This window comes from Trichosurus vulpecula, chromosome 2 (genome assembly GCF_011100635.1).
Source record: "Trichosurus vulpecula isolate mTriVul1 chromosome 2, mTriVul1.pri, whole genome shotgun sequence".
Taxonomy (NCBI): domain Eukaryota; kingdom Metazoa; phylum Chordata; class Mammalia; order Diprotodontia; family Phalangeridae; genus Trichosurus; species Trichosurus vulpecula.
In genome coordinates this window covers 53,352,958-53,372,515 of record NC_050574.1, presented here as the reverse complement: position 1 = coordinate 53,372,515, position 19,558 = coordinate 53,352,958, and the positions used below count along the sequence as shown (strand labels likewise).

General features: G+C 46.7%; 1 protein-coding gene across 1 annotated transcript; it reads right to left on the bottom strand.

Moving 5' to 3' along the window:
- Positions 1-8,117: 8,117 nt before the first annotated feature.
- On the bottom strand, positions 8,118-17,522 carry PLA2G2F (phospholipase A2 group IIF). Its single transcript, XM_036746975.1, has 5 exons — positions 17,389-17,522; positions 16,505-16,557; positions 11,998-12,142; positions 9,566-9,678; positions 8,118-8,329 (listed from the first exon to the last, which is right to left on the bottom strand). The coding sequence occupies exons 1-5, from the start codon at positions 17,520-17,522 to the stop codon at positions 8,118-8,120; spliced, it is 657 nt and encodes a 218-aa protein (XP_036602870.1).
- Positions 17,523-19,558: the final 2,036 nt, after the last annotated feature.

The window sequence follows — 19,558 nt, the reverse complement described above, 5'->3', positions numbered from 1 at the left end:
CCTGGGCTTCATTAGACTGCTGAAAGGCGCCCGACACCAAAAAGGTTAAGGATCCCTAACTTAGCCCAAGCTCCTCTTGTTTACAGAACCAGCCTCCTCAGGCCCCTAACTCACAGCAAAGCTCCCGTGGCCTCTCTTCCCCACCTGCAGCACCATACTGCCTAGGGCAGGGCTATGAAGAGACCTGTTTAAAGCTCCTATGGGCTCTTGGACACAGTGACCCTTTAAACTTCCTCCACACAGCCCCTACTGGGCCTCTGACTGGAGACAGCCTGAAGTGAGGGAGAATGACGTCACCTGGATGGGAAAGAGACCAGGCTGTGACCCAGGCTGGCCACTAGGTGGTAGCCATGTGCTGGAAAGCTTGGACAGCCTTGCTTTGGAGTAGCCTTCCTATATCAGGATGTCTTTTCACCCTGGTGCTATGAAGGCCTGCAAAGTCCTTCCCGCTTCCAAAATTATCTGAAATTTCTCCTTAGTGTCACAGATATGAAATTCTCCCCATTTATGAGGGGGGGAGAGAGGAAGAGAGAGAGAGAGAGAGAGAGAGAGAGAGAAGAAGAAGAAGAAGAAGAAGAAGAAGAAGAAGAAGAAGAAGAAGAAGAAGAAGAAGAAGAAGGGACAGGAGGAGGAGGAGGAGGAGGAAGACAAGGAAAAGGAGGGAAGGAGGGGAGGAAGGGAGAGAGAGAGAGAGAGAAAGAGAGAGAGAGAGAGACAGAGAGAGAGAGAGAGAGAGACTGAGAAGGGGGAGGGAGGGAAAGAGAGAAAGAGAGAAAGAAAGAAAGAAAGAAAGAAAGAAAGAAAGAAAGAAAGAAAGAAAGAAAGAAAGAAAGAAAGAAAGGCTTAGAGCTTTATATTGAAAGAACCCAGACAGAGTCTTCTGCTCCTTTGAGGGAGAGTTAGCATTCCAGGTACAGAAAGACTCTGGCTGAAGCTAGAAGCAGAGAAGCTAGAAGTTACTCCATAGCCTAGAAAAGTCTCCCAGACCTGGAAGGTGACAAGACAGGAAAAGCAGCACCTAGCATTCATGCAAGACCAGCAGGGAGTATTCTCTAGCTGGCACCATCCCCCGGTGGAGACTGCCCACCATTCATATCATTGAAAAGCAGATCTGGTGACATCACCAGAAGACATCAGCAGCATGAGCTAGTCATTCATGAGCATGCTCTGGGCACTGTGTGTCCCCTGATGGAGTGTGTGCTTGTGCACCCCAAATTGATGGAGGAAATGTTTCATCTCTGCTCTTTTTTTAAACCATGATTCTTCATTAAATGCTTTTCTTTTGAGTGATTTATCCTCTCTGGCTGAATAGAAAAGGTCCAATATATCCATGGGGGCTCATGAGTTTTGGTTGGGTGAACCATTCACATAGTAGCTTGAATCTGAAGTTTCCTCAAGGAGAACTGACTGAAAATTAGGGTGAGTTTCCAGTTGCTCCATTTTCTGGTCTCCTTATCTGTGGTATTTCCCTGTGGAATGCAAGGTGGGGCAGAGATTATTTTGTTTTTTCTCTTTGTAACCTGGGTTTCCAGCCAAGCCTGGGAGCAATTTAGAGGAGACTCTCCTAAACTTCAGAGAAAACGCTGACACAAGGCTACATTTCTTCTTGAAGTGTGGGATAGGTAGTAGACGGAGACATTATTCTTCATTCTTTGAGAGAAGACATGCAAGGTTCCCTGAATTGTCTTTAGATCAGCTCTATACGTATGGATAAACAGACAGACAGGCAGGCTGTGGAAGCTTGCACACATGTAAAAGTGTGGGCAGCTAGGGGGTGCAGTGGATAGAGTGCTGGGTCTGAAGTCAAAACGGCTCCTCTTTCTGAGTTCGAATCCAACCTTAGATACTTCCTAGTTGTGTGACACTAGGTTAGTCACTTCACCCTGATTGCCTCAGTTTCCTTATCTGTAAAATGGGCCAGAGAAGAAAACAGCAAACCACTCCAGCATCTCTGCCAAGAAAACCCCAAATGGGGTCACAAAGAGTCAGACATGATTGAAATGACTCAACAACAACACCACGTGTAAGGGAAGCCATTTCCTGATTGTGTACCTGATTTACATCTTGCCCCCTAAAAACTAAGGGAAATTGCCCCTGGAATGAGATCTCATCCTTGTCCTCACCTACAAGCACATTCACTCTTGTATATTTTCTAGTAAAATCTATTATCAGGACTTCTTAAACTTTTTCCACTCATGACCACTTTTCACTGGAGAAGTTTATACCTGGGTATATAGGTATGTAAAATACGTATACAAATCAAATATTTACTGATAATAAATCAAAAAAAATTTATTTTCAAACAATTCTTTGGTATACATATGATTTTCCCCTTTATTAGAGACAAAAGCAAATTTGCATACTAATGAGATAGGTGTGCTTGTTTATTTTTACATGAAGAATTAAATCTTGAAGGAATATTTGATACTGCAGGATGTAGAGCATCTTAATGTTTTTCAGAGTTGATCAATATTTTGATTTTGTCATCGTTAATGTTGTGTTCAGAACCAAGGCTGTGCTGAAGTTGTGTGATACAACACAGGCGAGCAACTGCCGGAAACACCTCAGATTCATTACTCTTAATTTTGAAGTAATTTTTGGTCATTGCACGTTCAGAAACCTTTTACTGTTGCCAGATTGTTCACGACCCCCACATTTAGTTACATGACCCTATATGCGGTTGAAACCCATGTTTAGTTACATGACCCCATATGGGGTTGAAACCCACAGTTTAAGAAGCACTGATCTATATAACTTCTCCAATTTCTGCTTATTGGAATAAATGAGTTTATTTAAGGGATTTTCCTAAAGCTCAAGTCTGATCGTGCCACCCTCCTACTCAATAAATTCCAGTAGCTTCCTGTGGCCTCCAGGAGCAAATGTTCTGTTTGGCATTCAAAGTCCTTCCTAATCCAGTCCCCTCCTACTGTCTCAGTCTTCTTACACCTTATTCTAGATATATATACTCTTCCATAGGCACAGGCCTCTGGGCTATTCCACCAAGACCCTCCATCTCTCGGCTCCAGACATTCTCTCTGGCTGCCCCCATACCTGGAATGTTCTTCCTCCCCCATTCCAACTACTGACCTCTGGCTTCTTTTAAGTCCCAGCTAAAATCCCACCTCCTACAGGAAGCCAACTCCTCCTAATTCCAGTTCCTTTCCTCCATTAATCATTTCCTATTTATCCTGCATATAACTTGCTGTGTATATATTTGTTTACATGTTGTCTCTCATGTTAGAGTGTAAACTCCATGAATACAGGGACTTTCTTTAGCCTCTTTTTGTATCCCCAGCTCTTTGCACAATGCCTGGCACATAGTAGGCGCTTAATGAATATTTATCGAAGTGGACTATTTGTGATGGTCTTTTGTATAACTACCATTTTATGAGAAAGAGTTAAGCCTCTGGGTGTAAGCTTGGGGTTAGTGTTCCACTTTAACAACAATAAAGAAAGTGGGTTTTGTTTTGAAGCTGTTGTAACCTTAGATCAGCAAAATTTAGGGGGACAGATAGATACAATTCTAGTCTGGTATGCCCTCAGAGACTGTAGTAAAGCCTGTCCAGCCTGGTGGTGCTCCGGGGCTTGCCTTCTTCTTCCTCAGCTGTCATGGTGACTTTCCTCATTTCCTCAGGGGTGGTCCAAGACTTCAGATTGAGTCTATCAGCGCCTCCCATGAGCCACATTTAGACTTCCCGTGTAGACATATGTGTCTATCTTGACAGGTATAGTCTCTGGGAACCCCCTTGAACTCTCCTTGAATCTTCCCACTTGATCTGGCCTTTGCCTGAGGCTATAAGCCTTTCATTATGCCCAAATCTTGGTTACCCTTAAACTAGCCTAGCCCTGTCTGGCATCTCCAGATAGCCTTCAGCTACTTGCCACCCTTAATCCCATTCTCTTGGTTCCTGGCCTCTGACCTCTAGTTAACCCAGCCTACTGGCCACTCCTACCACCCCAGACTACTTGGCCAACCCTAGATTAAGATCCATCTTGTTTCTATGAAGGTGCTCAGATTCAATTTGGCCTGTTCACATTAGCATTACAAAGGCTCAGATGCCTTAAGAATCTAGCCAATATGGTGGATCTTTAATAAACTGTTTTTCTTTGGCTGAAAGAAGGCTTGAGTCAAATTCATTTGGGAAGAACCCTTGTGTCGCTATTTCGGGGTCCCAGCACCCCTAAACCTCAACATGATCTTACATGGGCACAAACACACTTTACCCCTAGAGTCTAGCACAGTGCATCATACATAATAGACATGTAATAAGTGTTGAATTGGATTGATTTCCATACCTGTTCCCTTTGCCTTTTCTGTCTTTCTTTTTCACTCTCCCTGTCCCTTCTTTACATTCTCCCTTCTTTCTCCACTACCATCTAAATAAGATAATAGTTATAAAACATTAGCTATCCTTAAAACACTATATAAATAATGCCTATTAGTACTCCTTCCTTCTGTCTCTCCCTCCCCACTGTCTCTTCCCTTTCTTTTGTCTCTCCCCTCCCCCTCCTTTGTTGCTCCTTCCCATCCCTCTATTTCCTCCTTCCCTTTCTCTTGAGACCACCTGTTCCCAATGAACTATCCCCTATCCCAGCCTAACTTGGGTTTAACAGAGAGGCTGATGGGTAGGGAGATGGACATTTGAAATACTGTGTTCTGGGTAGAAAGGTGACACAGAGGCCAGTCAGGCCTCAGTGAGGCTGAAGGACAGGATGGTTTTATTGGGATGGGGGGAGGATGATGTGGGAGAGTGTGGTCAGAAATGCTGGCTGATTCTGAAGAGATTGGGGTGAAAAAGGGGAGAGGGTGGGATTCAGAGATGGCCAGAGATCCTGTCTGCTGGCATCTCCTCTCCCATCATCTCCCAGCATTTGCTCAGCAGCATCCTCAGCAGGATGTCTAGGGAGGGATCAGGCATCTGGCCAAGGAAGAGACAAGCCATTGTGTGAGTTCGTAGTGGCAGGCACTGCTGGTCTCTGAGTCAGTCTCCTCGTAGGGCTTGGCAGATTCTTTATCTTCAAGATGCCTAGCACATGATAGTTCTTCACTCTTGCTTTGGGTGGTTCTTGGAGAGCAAAGGGATGATATTAGTTCCATCAGGATGGCAGTGCTACTCCTGTAGACCACCCCCTCAAACCCCTCCACCCCTGCCCAATCTCCCCGCCCAGGCCCCCACTGTGTGGTCATTCTAGAGGAGATGGGGCCATTTCTCATGCTATCTAAACTCAGAAACCTCTTGGCTAGCTTACCAGAGAACTGTGGAGTTAGGGAAAAACAGCCACAAACTGTCCTTCATCATCTTAACCAGACAGAGTGTGACATTGGCATTTCTGGTCTTTTTGGGCCCTGTCCCCAGAACTGCGGAGGCCAGAATCCCTTACTGCCCCCTCCCATTCTGGTTCCACATCACCAATCCATGCACTGGAGCTTGAGTGAAGGTGTCTGTCTTCTCCCAAAGAGCTCAAGGTGGATCTCTCTGTTCAGGGTCTGGCTCAGTCCTCCTGGTTATATGGCTTACTTCTTAGAGGCTTCTGCCATTGAGCAATTGTTCTGGCTGATCCCATTTCTAGGTTTCACCCTCTCCAAGAGGAGGATGGGAGAGCAGACATTGGCCTTTCTCCTAGGGCCATTCTGACTGCTCAGGGAGGCCCAGACCCCACCTGTCCTGGAGGGTTCACATTTTCTTCTGGCTGAAGGCAGGAGGCTGGGCCTGTTCACCTCTTCAGATCCTTCTTCAGGCCCTGTGCTGGACACACAAGAGAAGGAGCAGGCCTGGCCTTACAAGATTAATGGAAGGGGAAGAAGAGCTAGACTTCACATGTTTGGAAGACTGAGGCTGTCATATGAAGGAATGGTAAGTGCTGGCATGAGGGTCAAGAAAAATCAGAGATCTGGTCTGAACCTCAAGCTCTCTTCTCACCACTCTGCACCTACATATTCTTGACTCACCTCAATTCAAAGCTCCAGGAGACCTGCTCCCTGCTTTGTCTTTGCCTCTCCCCCTCCACACTGTTTCCTTCTCTCCTTTCTATCTCCTTCTCCCCATTGCCCCTTCCCTGTTTTCTTTTCTTCCCCTCCCCATTAACCCATTTTTTCTTTTTTATCCTCGTTCCCTCCCCGCTGCCCTTTCCCACTCTTTCTGTTCCCCTCCCTCCTCCCATCCTCAATATCCCTCCCCTCGTTTTTGCCCCAGTCCCTCCCATTCTTCCTGTTCCCCTCTCCTCCTTTTCTCATCATCCCTCCTCTTGTTTCTGGCCCAATCCCTCCTCACTGCCCCTTTCCTTTCTTTCTGTCTCCCTATGCCTCTCATTTCCCCACTCCCCCTCTTTCCTCCTTCTTCCTCCCTCCTCCTTTCCACATGAAGCCTCTGGGAGCCCCCCATAGGGCACTCAGTCTCATACTCAAGAGGTCTCAGTTTCCATGGCTTCTCCCAGGTTGCTTGGTGGGGCAGGGGAGGTCCAAGAGGGATGTTGTTGAAGGGGAATAGACCTCAGGGTTACCTTGCCAATTTCTCTTTCCAATTCCCTGGACTACCATCCATTCCAGCTCCAGTAGCTAAAATTCTCTGCCTCATTGTTGGGATCAGGGCCAGGGTCTGTCTATGCCAATAGGGTCAGGAATAGATACCAAGTGCTGGTTCACCACATGTGCCCCAAGGAGTGCAGAGGCACATGTGTCTGTGTGTTTGAGCCTGGGGCCAAAGCGTCAAGGGCCCCAGGAGGGACGTCAATATGAGTGAGTTGGGATGTGTGTCTGGAGTTTCATGGCACTGAGAGTGGGTCCCAGTGAATGGATCTGGGCATTAGAGGAAGCAGCAACCTGTATGTACCTGGGAGAGAGTCTATATAGTAACATATGTATCTAAGTGAATGCCCATGCCTATGTTGGGTGGGTGCCAGCATAGTGTGTAGGCAGGAACCAATGTATAATTGGGTGTGTGTGTCAGTGAGAATGGGTGCCTACCTCTGGACTGGGCATGGAAGAGGCACTCGGTATTTGCTGATTAAAAGATTGATTGGTAAGAAGTGTCCGCATATGTGGGAGGCATTGAGTGTGTCTGTATATGGGGCAGACACATACAGGTGGGTGAGTGTCACCGAGCGGGTGCCATGAAGAGCCTGTATTGGACATATGGAGGAATCATAGACCTTAGGTCCCATCTTGTCCAACCCCTTCCTTTGACAGATAGGGAAACTGGGTCATAGGATCATAGATTTAGAGGTCAAAGGGTCCTTGGAAGTCACCAAGTCCACCTTTCCCATTTTACAGATGTGGCCCGGAGAAGTTCACTGATTTCTCCAATATCACATAGCAGTAAGCCAGAGGGGTGAGATTTAGACCCAAGTTCTTTCACTCCAAACCCAATGCTCTTTTCAATGTGTCATTGTGTTAGGAGGGGAAGGAGGGAAGGGAGAGAATCAATGTTTGGGTGAGCATGTCACTGTGTAGATTGATGAGTACGTCAGTGAGCGTGTTGACATGTGGGCTAGGGGAAGGGTGCTGAGGGACAGGGTTCAGAGGAAAGGAGAAAAACTGGAGGTGTTTGCACAGGGCCATAAGAAAACATATGTAATAAGTCTGATGGGGCATGTGCCTAAACTGTGTGAGCAAGGGCCAGAGGTCAGTGGGATGGTGACTGAGATCCTGAGCAGCTAGGGCAGGATCAGTGTCAGGAGGTACTGTCCTTGAGAGCCCCTAGAAGCAGCCAAGAGCCCAAAGGCCCTAAAGACATAGGATATCAAGGGACCATGAGCAGGGGCCAAAAGGTGGCCAGAAAAGTGGCAGCTGAAGTCCTCCCCAATCAAGTGAACCTATGTAAGATTTACTGGTCCAGGAAGGAATCAAACCTGTTCCATTTGTCCTTGAACTTGTCTTGTGGCCTTTGAGCCCCAAGGGTCTATGTCATGGAGAGCCCTCCCAGGGGCCCGGCACAAAGGCACCTCAGGACGCGCCTCTATTTCTTCTCCAACCTCTCCTGCTGGGCCCACTTTACCCTGACACACTCCGTCTCAACTCACACACCCAGGCCCAGTGTGCCAGGAAGGCCCCAGGAATGAGGATCAGGGCCCTCCCCAGCCCTAGCTTTCTCCCTGGGGCTCAGGGGAGGGAGCATAGCTTAGGTAGGTGGAGGTGGCATCTTAGGGATGTGTCTACACTCAATCTCCACCGGCGGAGGATCATAGATGCTACAGGATGGAGTGTTTCCCTTGCAGTAAATGTTGAGGTAATTGCGGTACTCCTCATGGTAGGTTTGGTTGTTGAGGCACAAGACAACATTCTTGTCACATTCACAGGTCTGCTTGTCACACGCCGTCTCGTTCTTCTCACCTGTAGGGGCAAAAGCAACAGTCTTGGGGCTGACACCTGGGGGTGTGTGGGAACCTGAGAATCATAGACGGCCAGAGCTGGGAGGGCCTTAGAACCCAGAATATCAGAGCTGGGAGGGCCCTTAGAACACAGAATGTCAGAGCTAGGAGGGCCCTTAAAACCCAGGATGTCAGAGCTGGGAGGGCCCTTAGAACACAGAATGTCAGAGCTGGGAGGGCCCTTAGAACACAGAATGTCAGAGTAGGGAGGGCCCTTAGAACCCAGAACATCAGAGCTCTGAGGGTCCTTAGAACACAGGATGCTAGAGTGGGGAGGGACCTTAAAACACAGAATGTCAGTGCTGGGAGGGCCCTTAGAACACAGAATGTCAGAGCTGGGAGGTATTGTAAAGGTCATCTAGATAGATCCTTCATCTTACATGAGAGGAAACTGAGGCCCAGGGAAAGAGTCCCCTTAGCCAGGAAGTGACAGAGCAGGTGCCTGAAGCCAGAACTTATTTGCATCTCCCCATCTCCCCCTCCTTGAAGGTAGTAACTGCCCTTTCAGTCTTTGCATCTGCAGTGCCTTACAAAGTTCCAGGCTCATAAAAGCCATTTGACAGATGGTTGTGTCGAGAGTCTCTCCGTCAGAACAGATCAGCAACTCGCTGTAGTTATAGTCTCGGGGAGTTACCCAGGACATTGAGAGCTTAAGTGACTTGCCCAGGGTGACACAGCCAGGAGAACCTGGGTGTTCCTGACTCCCAGGCTGCACTGGCCATGATGTCTCACCTTCACCACGATATGCCCTTAATAACTCTTTGTCTTCGTTGAATTGACTCGTTGTAGACTGACCTCTGGGGGGTTTGGGGTCTGGGTATAGGACGGGGAGGGAGCAGGTGAATAGAGTGGGTAAAGTGCTGGACTTGGAGTCAGGAACCCAGGTTCGAATCCTACCTCAGACAGCTGATAGTTGTGTGATCCTGGAGGAGTCTCTTAACCACATGTTTCCCCATTTATAAAGTGAGGGTAATAATGGTATGTGCCTGTTCAGGGTGTTGTGAGGAATAAATGACATAACGTTTGTAAAGCGCTTTGCAGACCTTGAAGGGCTCTCTAAATGGTGGCTACCATCGCCGTCGTTGTCACTGCCATTACTATTCTGCCCTGTCTGAGCCAGGTGAGCCCCCAGATCCAACGATCAGGCCAGCAGGAGGTAGCTGCCCCACGCCCACCCTCCAGACCAAGCTGTACTCACTGCACGTGATGGTCTGGGTCTTGTTGTCGATGGAGAATTCGTATCGATCAAGAAAGGGGTGGCACCCCTGGTCAAACAGCTTCTGGTAGCAGCAGTCATGGGCATGGCAGCACCTGGGGTTGGGGAGCAAGGAGGTGGACGAAAGAACAGAGTGACTGGAACAAGACCTCTTCAGTTCCTGCCTGAATCTGAAGTTCATAGATTTAGAGCTGGAAGGAGCCTTTGAGGCATTAGAGACCATTAAGCCTAGTTCTCCCATTTTACAGATGGGGAAAGTGAGGCACAAAGGTTAAGTGACTTGACCAAGATAATAAACAACAGAGCTGCGTCCTCTGATTACGGAATCAGTGCCCTTTCCATGGCCCCGCATAAGTAGCTGGAATGAGAGCATAGATGACAATTCTTTGAATGGCATCATCCTAAGGGACTATTCTTTTCCTCAGAGACCGCCTGGAAGGTCACCCTCATCCGTAGAGCTCTCCATGAATCCTCCCCCTCCCCAGTCCTCTCCCCTGGCCACATCAAGATGGTTGTTGTTGAATCTTTTTCCAGTTCTGTCCGACTCTTTGTGATCCCAGTAGGGTCACATCTTGGCAAAGATACTGGAGTGGTTTGCCATTTCCTTCTCCAGCTTATTTTACAGATGAGGCAAATAGGATTAGGTGACTTGCCCAGGGTCACACAGCTAGTAAGTGAGGCTGGACTTGAATTTGGTTCTTCTTGACTCCAGGTCTTGCTCTCTGTGCACTATGGCACCTCCTAGCTGCCCTAAAGCAGTTTTAGCCTCATGGAATCGCAGCTATAGAGCAGGAAGAGGCCTTCATAACCTAGTTCAAGTCTCCCATTTCATGAATGAGGAAACTGAGGCCCAAAGAGGGGCTGTGACATTCAAAGTCAATTAACACCATTAGGAAGCAACACAAGTAGAGTGGAAGGAGTAGGGGCTCTGGAGTCTGAAGACCCGCATTCAAATCCTGCCTCTGACACTCCCTGTGAGACCTCGGGCAAGTCATTTAGCCTCGATTTTCTCTGTGTGAAACGGAAGAGTTGGAGATGACCAATGATGGACGATGTTCAACGTCATCTGACAGAGAGGTGGGGGCCTCCTGGAGCTGAATGGGAGGTATGGGTTCAGAGGTGGCCAGTGTGTGAATATGTTTGGTTTGGCAATTTTTTTGGTTATAAGGTAAAGGTTTTTGTTTTGCTTTGTTTTAATGGGGCAAAGGGAGAGGATTTGGGAGGGAGAGACTAGAAATGGGGGTGCAAAAAAAAGGAAAAGAAAAGAAACAAGCATTATTGTAGCACTTTTAAAACAAAATGCCCAGGACAGAACAGAAGGACAATCTTCTTTCAAAAATGTCTCTGGATGTAACAGACTTTCCGTCTCATTCTCTTCTTCTGTTCCTTTGTGCAGATGGAAATTCTTGTCCTTGGTGGCATTTGTCACTTATGAAACAACAATAAAAAATTGAAATGACAGAAGGAGGGAGGGAGGATTCAGTGGTTTCTGAGGCCTGTTCTGGCTCTCCATCTGAGACCTCGGTGGTCTAGAAGTTCTTCTGCCCATTTCAAAGGAAGGTAACCTGAGGCCTGTAGAGGCCTAGTCCCTGGTCACAAGAATAAGTGACAGAGCTGAGATTTGAACCCAGGTTCAAATCTGCTGCTCCACTCTGTCTCCTTCTCCATCGCACTTGGACATGGAGTGAGGAAGTCTAGGGTTCAAACCCTGTCTCTAGCACCCAGTATGGGACTATACACAGAATTCTGTTTAGTCATTTTTCAGTCATGTCTGGCCCTTCATGACCCCTTTTGAGGTTTTATTGGCCAGGATATTGGAGTGGTTCATCATTTCCTTCTCCAGCTCATTTTGCAAATGTGGAAACTGAGGCAAACAGGGTTAAGTGCCTTACCCAGAATCACACAGCTAATAAGTATCTGAGGCTGGATTTGAACTCAGGAAGATGAATCTCTCACTGTATCCACTGAGCCACCTTGCTGCCCTCTACACAGAACAGGCCTTTGATAAATATTTGAATTAATCAGTCTATCTCAGAGCTAGGTCCTGAACCCACATCTCTCTCCTAGTTCAATGGATTATCTTCTAGCCACCTTTTCTCAAACTCCTTTAGCTTCTTCATTCTTTCCCCACCTCTTCCCAACCCTGGATCTCCATCCCTCTCCCTTAAGATATGGTTTATATCCTGATATAAAGGCAAGAGAGGGGAGATCAGGGTTCAAGCAAGGACCATTTGTAATATTAACAGCATGACGGAGGAGCCTGGGTTGCATTTAGACAAGACAGTCATCATTTATCCTGCGCAGAACCCTGGAAGAGGTCCTGAGTATACCCAAGAAAAATCAGGAGCTTGGCTGGATTCCCAGTGTGTGCCAGTAGAATGGATCTTGAACCCTGGGCAGCAGGGGGAACTTACCAGTCCACTTCATCCATGGGCTGACCCCGGCCACCTAGCCCACAGTAGCAGCCATAGCCCACGAAGGAGAGGATGGCACTTCTCCCTGTGATGGTTTCTACCATCGACTTCAAGTTCAGCAGACCTCCATGGACCATGGGCAAGACTGAAAAAAAGGCCAAAGGAGAACTCTACTGGGGTGTGGGGGTGAAAAGCAGTCATCGGGAAATGACAGATTATAAAAATAAGAAAAGAGAATCAATAAAACATTTTTTTAAAAAAGCAGTATTTACAAAGCTGAGAGAGACAGACAGACAAAGAAGACCAGGGTACCCCAAATGTCATCTTGCAGCATCACTGGGTACAGTGTTCTGGCAGCCAGTGAGTTAGTTGTCTTCCTCCCCTCCCCCATTGGGTGCCATCACTAGAGCTCTGAGTTCTGTCCTGGGCATGTGAGCCAAATTATCTGATTTTCTGTTCTTTTCCACCTAATAGGCCACCTGCCCAGCTGCTCACATAGATCAGGCTTCCTGAGGGCAGCAGAAATGGTTTTACTAGAGATCTGAAGGCAGAAAAGAAACCAGAGACAGTGAAAAGAGCACAGGATCTGAAGTGAGAGGTCCTGACTTCAAATCCCACCTCAGACACTTACTAGCTGCGTTACCTTCTGAGTTTCTATTTCTACCTCTACAGAATAAGGGGGTTGGCTTGGATGGCCTCTAAGATCCTTTCCAACTCGAGATTATCCAGTCAGATTTAGGACTCCCCTCACACCAATGGATCCAATCAGCTACCAAATCTTGTTGCATCTCACTGCTCATATCTCACATCACTCACATCTCACACAGCCGCTACCCCAGCTCCAGAGAATATAACTCTGACCTGGGCTATTGCAATCACTGCTAATTGGTCTTTCTCCTCCCTAATCCTTCCATCATACTCTCCTATTCAATAATCTTCCTTCCTCTCTGGACCCACACCTAACTCTCTGGACTTTTTTCTCCATCATGCTGCAGGAGCCTTGTCACTCTGGAAGATCCCTCCACCCCTTCAGCCCCTTCCTCTGATTGGTCATCTCCTCCCAAAATTTCCATTTTAAGAAAGGGTTCACTGTCCGGTCACCTTCACCCCTTCGTTTCTCTCTTGATCCCTCTCTTGACACTCTGAGCTTCTTTCTCTGCTACGTGTGAGTGATTCTCCTCTCCCCCTCCCACTTTCAGTTCCCTGTTTTGTATTCCCTTCCCCCGTTAGAAGAATGGTCTTTCTTTTTGATCAGCATAGCACCCGGTACATAATCAGTGGTTAATTAACATTTATTGACTTTCTTTGACTCTAGTAGAGATTCCTGTTGACCAAAGGATCAAAACTGGCACAATGGATAGAACATTGTGCCTGGAGTCTGGAGCACCTGAATTCAAATCTTGCCTTACACACTTGACCTTTAACAAGTCACTTAACCTCTGCCAACCTGATTCCTCATCTGTAAAATGGGGATAATAGTAGTACCTGTCTCCCAGGGTTGTTAGGAGGACCAAATGTGATAATAATTGTGAAGTGCCTGGCACATCGTGCTATATAGATGTCATGTATCATCATTATTATGTTATTTCATCTTGATCTTAACCTTTTAAAATTTCTATTTTGGGATTTATACTATTGATAATTATTAATATAATTGTATGAGTATATAATTCATAAATAAGTAAATATACCATAATAAAGTTGCATATTCAAAATTTTTTTAACTACCAAAACTTCAGAGGCTCACCTCTCTAGACCACATTCTCCAGCACAAAAGCATTATGACCTTGGTCAGGCCTACAAGTTATTAGGAAATCCCATAGTTAGCCTGCTTCCATGGAGAAGCCCAGGTTAATGCTTGCTGATTTATTGACTGACTGATTGTTTCCTGAGAAGTCAGTATTCTCTCATTTAGGACTGAGCTTCCCTCTCTAGTTACTTTGGAAGCTTCTACTCTAACCAGTTCCAATTTTCTTCTGAATAGAAACCTTTCCCCTTTCTCTCTCTTCTCTCCACTCTCCCCAGGGCCCAACTCCTAGGTTCTTGATGGTGATATTATTTTCTAAGTTCAAAAGTACTTTATTGCTCTTGGAAAAAAACAGGGGGAGGGGAAGCCTATCAGGATCTGGCTTTCTCTGCATTCCCTCCCCTTTCCAAAACCAATTCAATAAATTTTTATTAAGTAGCTATTACGTGCAAAGCTCAACACCAAAAGCTATGGTAAAGGGTCTCATAAAATGTTGTCTTGGGTTTGCATTGGAAGGGACCCATCCATCAAGCTGCACCCATGTACCTTCCCTATGGATTCTGCTACCCAGGCCCTGAGATTGACTTCTTCCCTAAGAGGAAGCAAAGCTGTCTGGCACAAAATTTTGCCCCAATTAATAAAATCTTCTTGATTCCAGACTTATGAGTTCTTAATCCTTTATCTCCTTAAAATCTGTTCCTGGGGATCTCTTAGTTCTTGACTATATTCAGAGAATCACAAATTCTCAGTGTTGGAAAGAACCTAAGAGGCCAGATTGCCCATCCTATACCTGAACAAACCTTTGAGGAAGGCCGGTGACGCCATAGAGAAAGCAAAGGACTTGTAGCCAAAGCTGGCTTTAAATCCCAGCCTGGCCACTCACTGCCGGTGCGACTATAAGCAAACTACTTCTCTGGCCTGGGCTTCCTCATCTATAAAATGAGGCACTGGACTTGATGAAGCTCTCTTCTATCTCTTGATCTGTGATTTCATGAATCATGCCTTTTGCCTTTCTTTGAATAGCCCAGCACTCATGGGGCAGGCTAGGTGGCTCAGTGGATAGAGTTTTGGGCCTAGAGTCAAGAAGATCCGAATTCAAATCCAGTCTCAGATACTTACTTAACTTCATGACCCTGGGTGAGTCATTTCACCCTGTTTGCCTCAGTTGCCTCACCTGTAAAATGAGCTGCAGAAGGAAATAGCAAACCTCTTCAGTATCTTTGCCAAGAAAGCCCCAAACGGGGTCACAGGGAGTCAGATATGACTGCAAAAGGACTAAACCACAACAAGAAACTAAATTGGATCCACGTGCTCTCAGAGCTGGAAAAAAACTTAGAACCATCACCTTGTCCAGCTTTCTTACTTTACAAAAGAAGGAACTGGGGCCTTGAGAGGTAAACAAAGCAACCAGGAGTCAAAGCTAAAGGTCTATAGTAATTAGAGCTTGTACTTCCTCTCCTTAGTGACAGATGTGAGGAAACTGAGTCCCTAAGAAATTAAGTCTCCTTCAAATAATAGAATCAGGATTCAAACCCAGATCTTCTCAGCCACTACCAATACTCTCTTTTTTTCTTAAAAGAAAAAAAATCCAATATGCCTCATGCCCATTCCATCCTCCTCCCAGGAACTGACACCTCCCTTACAACAAAGAAAAACAGTTAAGGAAAAGCAACGAATACAATGACTGCTTCTGCTGATGTATGCAACATTCTGCCAAGCAGGCCCCCACCACTCAATGGAGAGGACAGAGGTTTGCTTCGTTATCAATCTCTAGCATCATTATTGGTTAAAAAAAATTACTGTTCATTCTAGTCTGTTGTATAGCTTCTCATCTCCTGATCTCAGTTCCCTTTCTGCTAAATTTAATATGGTGGACATCAGCTTAAATATTCCAAAGAGATTACACATGCTTGTGGGCAGGGGACAATTTATGCACACACACGCTCGCACATGCATGTGTGCACACACACAGGGCCACACAAATACTCACTGCATCTCGGTAATGCAGGAAGCAGCATAGTATTAGTGGAAAGCAGTTACTCTGTAGTTAGAGGGTCTCCATTATTTACTACTGTGGTTGTTCAGTTGTGTCTGACTCTCCGTGACCCTGTTTGGAGTTTTCTTGGAGAGGTTTGCCACTTCCTCCTCCGACTCACTTTGCAGGTGTGGAAATTTAGGCCCAGAGAGGTTAAGATAGTAAGTAGCAGAATCAGGATTTGAACCCAGGTCCTCTGACTCTGATGTCAATACTCTTTCCCAATACACCATACTCCTCCTCCTCCTAGTCCAGTCCCAAGGCTCATGGCCAACCCCTTCCATTTGGGCATGTCCTCCCCACACAACCATCTGCTCCTCATACAGGACGCAAGGTACTTTTGCCGCGGTGACTTTGGGTATGTCACTTAACCTCCTTTTCCCCCTTTTCTATCTCAGAAGCTCCCCTCTGCTCTGCCTCCAGCCCCTCCCCAAGCTCTGCTGGGGCCATTACTTGGTCCCCAACAACTTGAGGGTAGCCAGGGAGTGCACGGGGACAGGAGACGCCTTTTAATGAGGCTTGCTTAACTCTGGGGCCTTGGCAGGCTCAGACCTCATAAATACCAGATGACGGGTTCCCGGTGTTGTACACAGGCAGCCTGGGGTTAAACAAGCCTGGAAGAAAGCAGGAAGCTGAACTGGGAACAGTACCCACGGATGATAAGAGGTCACTTGAGGACAAACCAGAGAGTTCCAGGAGACCCCGGGGAATGAGCCCTTACTCACCACTGCCTGCTAGAATAGTGATTGTGAATAACTTCCTGATGCCGGGGATGGACCTGGCAGACAGAAAAACCAACATCCCTCATCAGGTTCCCTTCATGCCACATGCCTAGGCCTGCTACAACCTGTTGAGTGCTAGTTTCAGGTTCTTATAAACACCTGTTAGATGATGTGGCTGTCCCAGTTCCCTCCCCTCAGTCCCCACCAATATCTGTTAATCCCTGGCAGCAGGTAGAAGGTAGCAAACGCCATAACTCTTTCACTGTTCCCCCCCTACCCCCCGTGCTTTTGAGGCAGAAGGAATTCTTGCTGTTGAGGGGAGGGAGGCTCTGGCCAAAGATCCAATAAGAACTCAGGAATAACAGTTGGGGGAGGGAGGCCTATGGAGAACTGGAGAGGAGTCTAAAAAGGGGGAGGAAAATCATTGCATTCAGAGTTGGAATGGACATGTAGGAATGTTCCAGTCCAAGCCCTTCATGTTACAATGGAGGAAACTGAGGCCCAGATTAATGAAAGTACTTGGCCAAGGTCATACAACTATAAAGGGGCAGAGCCCAAAGATTCTGACTCCAAATCTGGGGATGTTGAGTGTGGGAATTAATATGGCATGGGTCAGGAGATCAGCTCTCCTATGGCCTTGACTTTAACCTTGAACCCAACCTTTCAGGGACTTAGTTTTCCCATCCATGAAATCAGACTGGTGGGAGCAGTATTAGATAAGACAGTCTCTAACATTTCTATGAGTCTAGGGAATTTCTCAGACTAGGATTCCCTCTAATCCCCCTTCTCTGAAACACACTAATATCTAGAAAAAGCCCACCCTGCTTCTCTAAGGATGCCCATAAGATTGGATCTCCTTCTCTCCCCTGGGAGGGGCTGGTGCTTACCTGGTGGCATTCAAAAAAGAGGCGACCCGGGGGAAGAGTATCCCAGTCTGCTCCACTGACGTCTTCCAGGATAGGGGTCTACCCAGCCCCTTCTTCCTGAACTCTTTGGGGTTGGCCTGAGCCCCATCTTCCATCTTCTGGGGTCTGGGGGGCCAACAACATAGGGTTTGCTCTGACCACAAAGCACAGGGAAGGCTCCAGGGAACAGGCCCCAGCTTCACTCTCTCTCTCACACTGATGAGAGACAGTCCTAGAGCAATGACCCAGTGCCCAAAGGAATAGGGTGACACACGCCCTGTTCTTCCTCCTCCTCCTCTCAGGGAAGGAGAAGCACCACCCACACCTGGCTAGGGAATCCCCACCCACGTCTGGCTAAGTGATGGTGCCCATCTAGCAGGTATGTACTCCCCCGTGTCTGGAGTGGTCGGAACCCCTTCAATGTTAATGGGTAATAGGATCATAGTTCTAGGGCTAGAAAGGATTCAAGAAGCCTTTGAGTGAGTCTGCCATATTCCCCAGGAAGTTCAAAGAGATGGGGTAGGGGAAGGGAGAAATGTTGTTTGTCCCTCTGGACAGTGGCTCTGAACCCCTGAACACTCTGGTCAGTGACCGCACTTCTCAGGGACAGATCTGGGCCTGAACATTCTACCCTGGCATCTGGCAGTGTCTCTGGGTACATCTAGTGGGAGAGACAACAAGTCTGGGAATATAGAGTATGCACAGGGTTCTGGAGCTAGAAAGGACCTTAGAAACCATCTGGTCTATTTTACAGAGACAGAAACAGAGGCTTGGAGAGGAGAAGTAACCCACAACTAGCTAATAGGACAACCAAGCCTAGTTTCTAGTCTAAGCATTGATTGGTCACCTACTATGTGCAAGGCTTTATTGCTAGGTATCTCCAGGATCAAATATAAAGCCACCTATTTGGCATTTAAAGCTCTCCATAACCTGTTCCCTTATGACCTTCCCAGTCTTCATGTCTAGTTGTGCTGGCTACCATAGGCCAGCATGGGCTTTTTGCATGGGCTGCTCCTCATTCCTAGAAAGCTCTCTCTTCTCACCTCTGCCTCCTGGCTCCCCTAGCTAATTGTAGTCAATTGCATTAGAATGAAGCAAGAAGCATTTCTTAAGCCCTACCTAGAATAGCCTGGTATTCTGACACTTGGATAAACCCCAAGATCCCAACGACTGGAGCAAGAACTGTTCCACAGACTGTTGGAAAGACTGGAAAGTAGTCTGACAGAAACTAGAGGCAGACCAACAACTCACACTGTACATCAAGATAAGCTCAAAATGGGTGCGGGATGCAGACAGAAAGGGTGATACGCAGATTGGTGGAGCACGGAAAAAATTACCAATCAGATCTACGGATAAGGGAGGGGTTCATGACCAAAAAAGAGACAGTTTCCAGGAGGGAAAATAGATCATTTTGATTATGTAAAATTGAAAATGTTTTGCACAAGCTCTAACTATGTGCCAGGCACTGTGCTAAAGACTGGAGAAACAGAAAAAAAAGCAAAAACTAGTCCTTGCCCCAAGAAGTTTAGATTCTAATGGCGGAGAGAACATGTATGTAGAAAGGTACATAGATGATCCATACAGAGTGGGTAGAAGGTTGGTGGAGAGGGTGGAACAGGGAAGGGCCTCCTTTAGAAGGTCTTGAAGGAAGCCAAGGAAACAGAGTCAGAGGTGAGGAAGGAGAGAATGCATCCCAAGCCTTTGAGTGTCCCTGGCTTCCTTCAGGCCTTAGCTCTGATCCCACCTTTCACAGGAGGCCTTTCCAGGTCTACCAGCTGTTTGTCCCTTCTTCTCTGAGATTACCTCCCATCTACTCTACCCTGAGCTTGCACATACCTGATAATTTTTATATTGCCTCTTTCCCATTAGAATATAAATTCCCTTAGGACCAGGCTGGTGTTTTTGTCTTTATGGTATCACTGAAACACAGTGCCTGGCAAATAGCAAGGGCTTAATATATGCTTTGATTGGTTGACTGATTGGTTCAACACAGAGGTTCTTAACCTAGAGTCCACAAACTTTTTAAAAATGCTTTGATAATTATTTTGGTATCATTGGTTTCCTTTGTAAATCTTGTGTATTTTATTTTGTGCATTTGAAAACATTCTTCTTATCTGAGAAGGGGTTCCTAGGCTTCGTCAGACTGACTGGC

Coding starts and splice junctions, on each gene's coding strand:
- PLA2G2F (XM_036746975.1), bottom strand. CDS start 17,522: ATGGAAGATGGGGCTCAGGCCAACCCCAAAGAGTTCAGGAAGAAGGGG. Junction 12,143..16,504: donor CACTATTCTAGCAGGCAGTG/GTGAGTAAGGGC, acceptor CCTTTTTTTCAG/TCTTGCCCATGGTCCATGGA. Junction 8,330..9,565: donor GACCCAGACCATCACGTGCA/GTGAGTACAGCT, acceptor TTGCCCCTACAG/GTGAGAAGAACGAGACGGCG.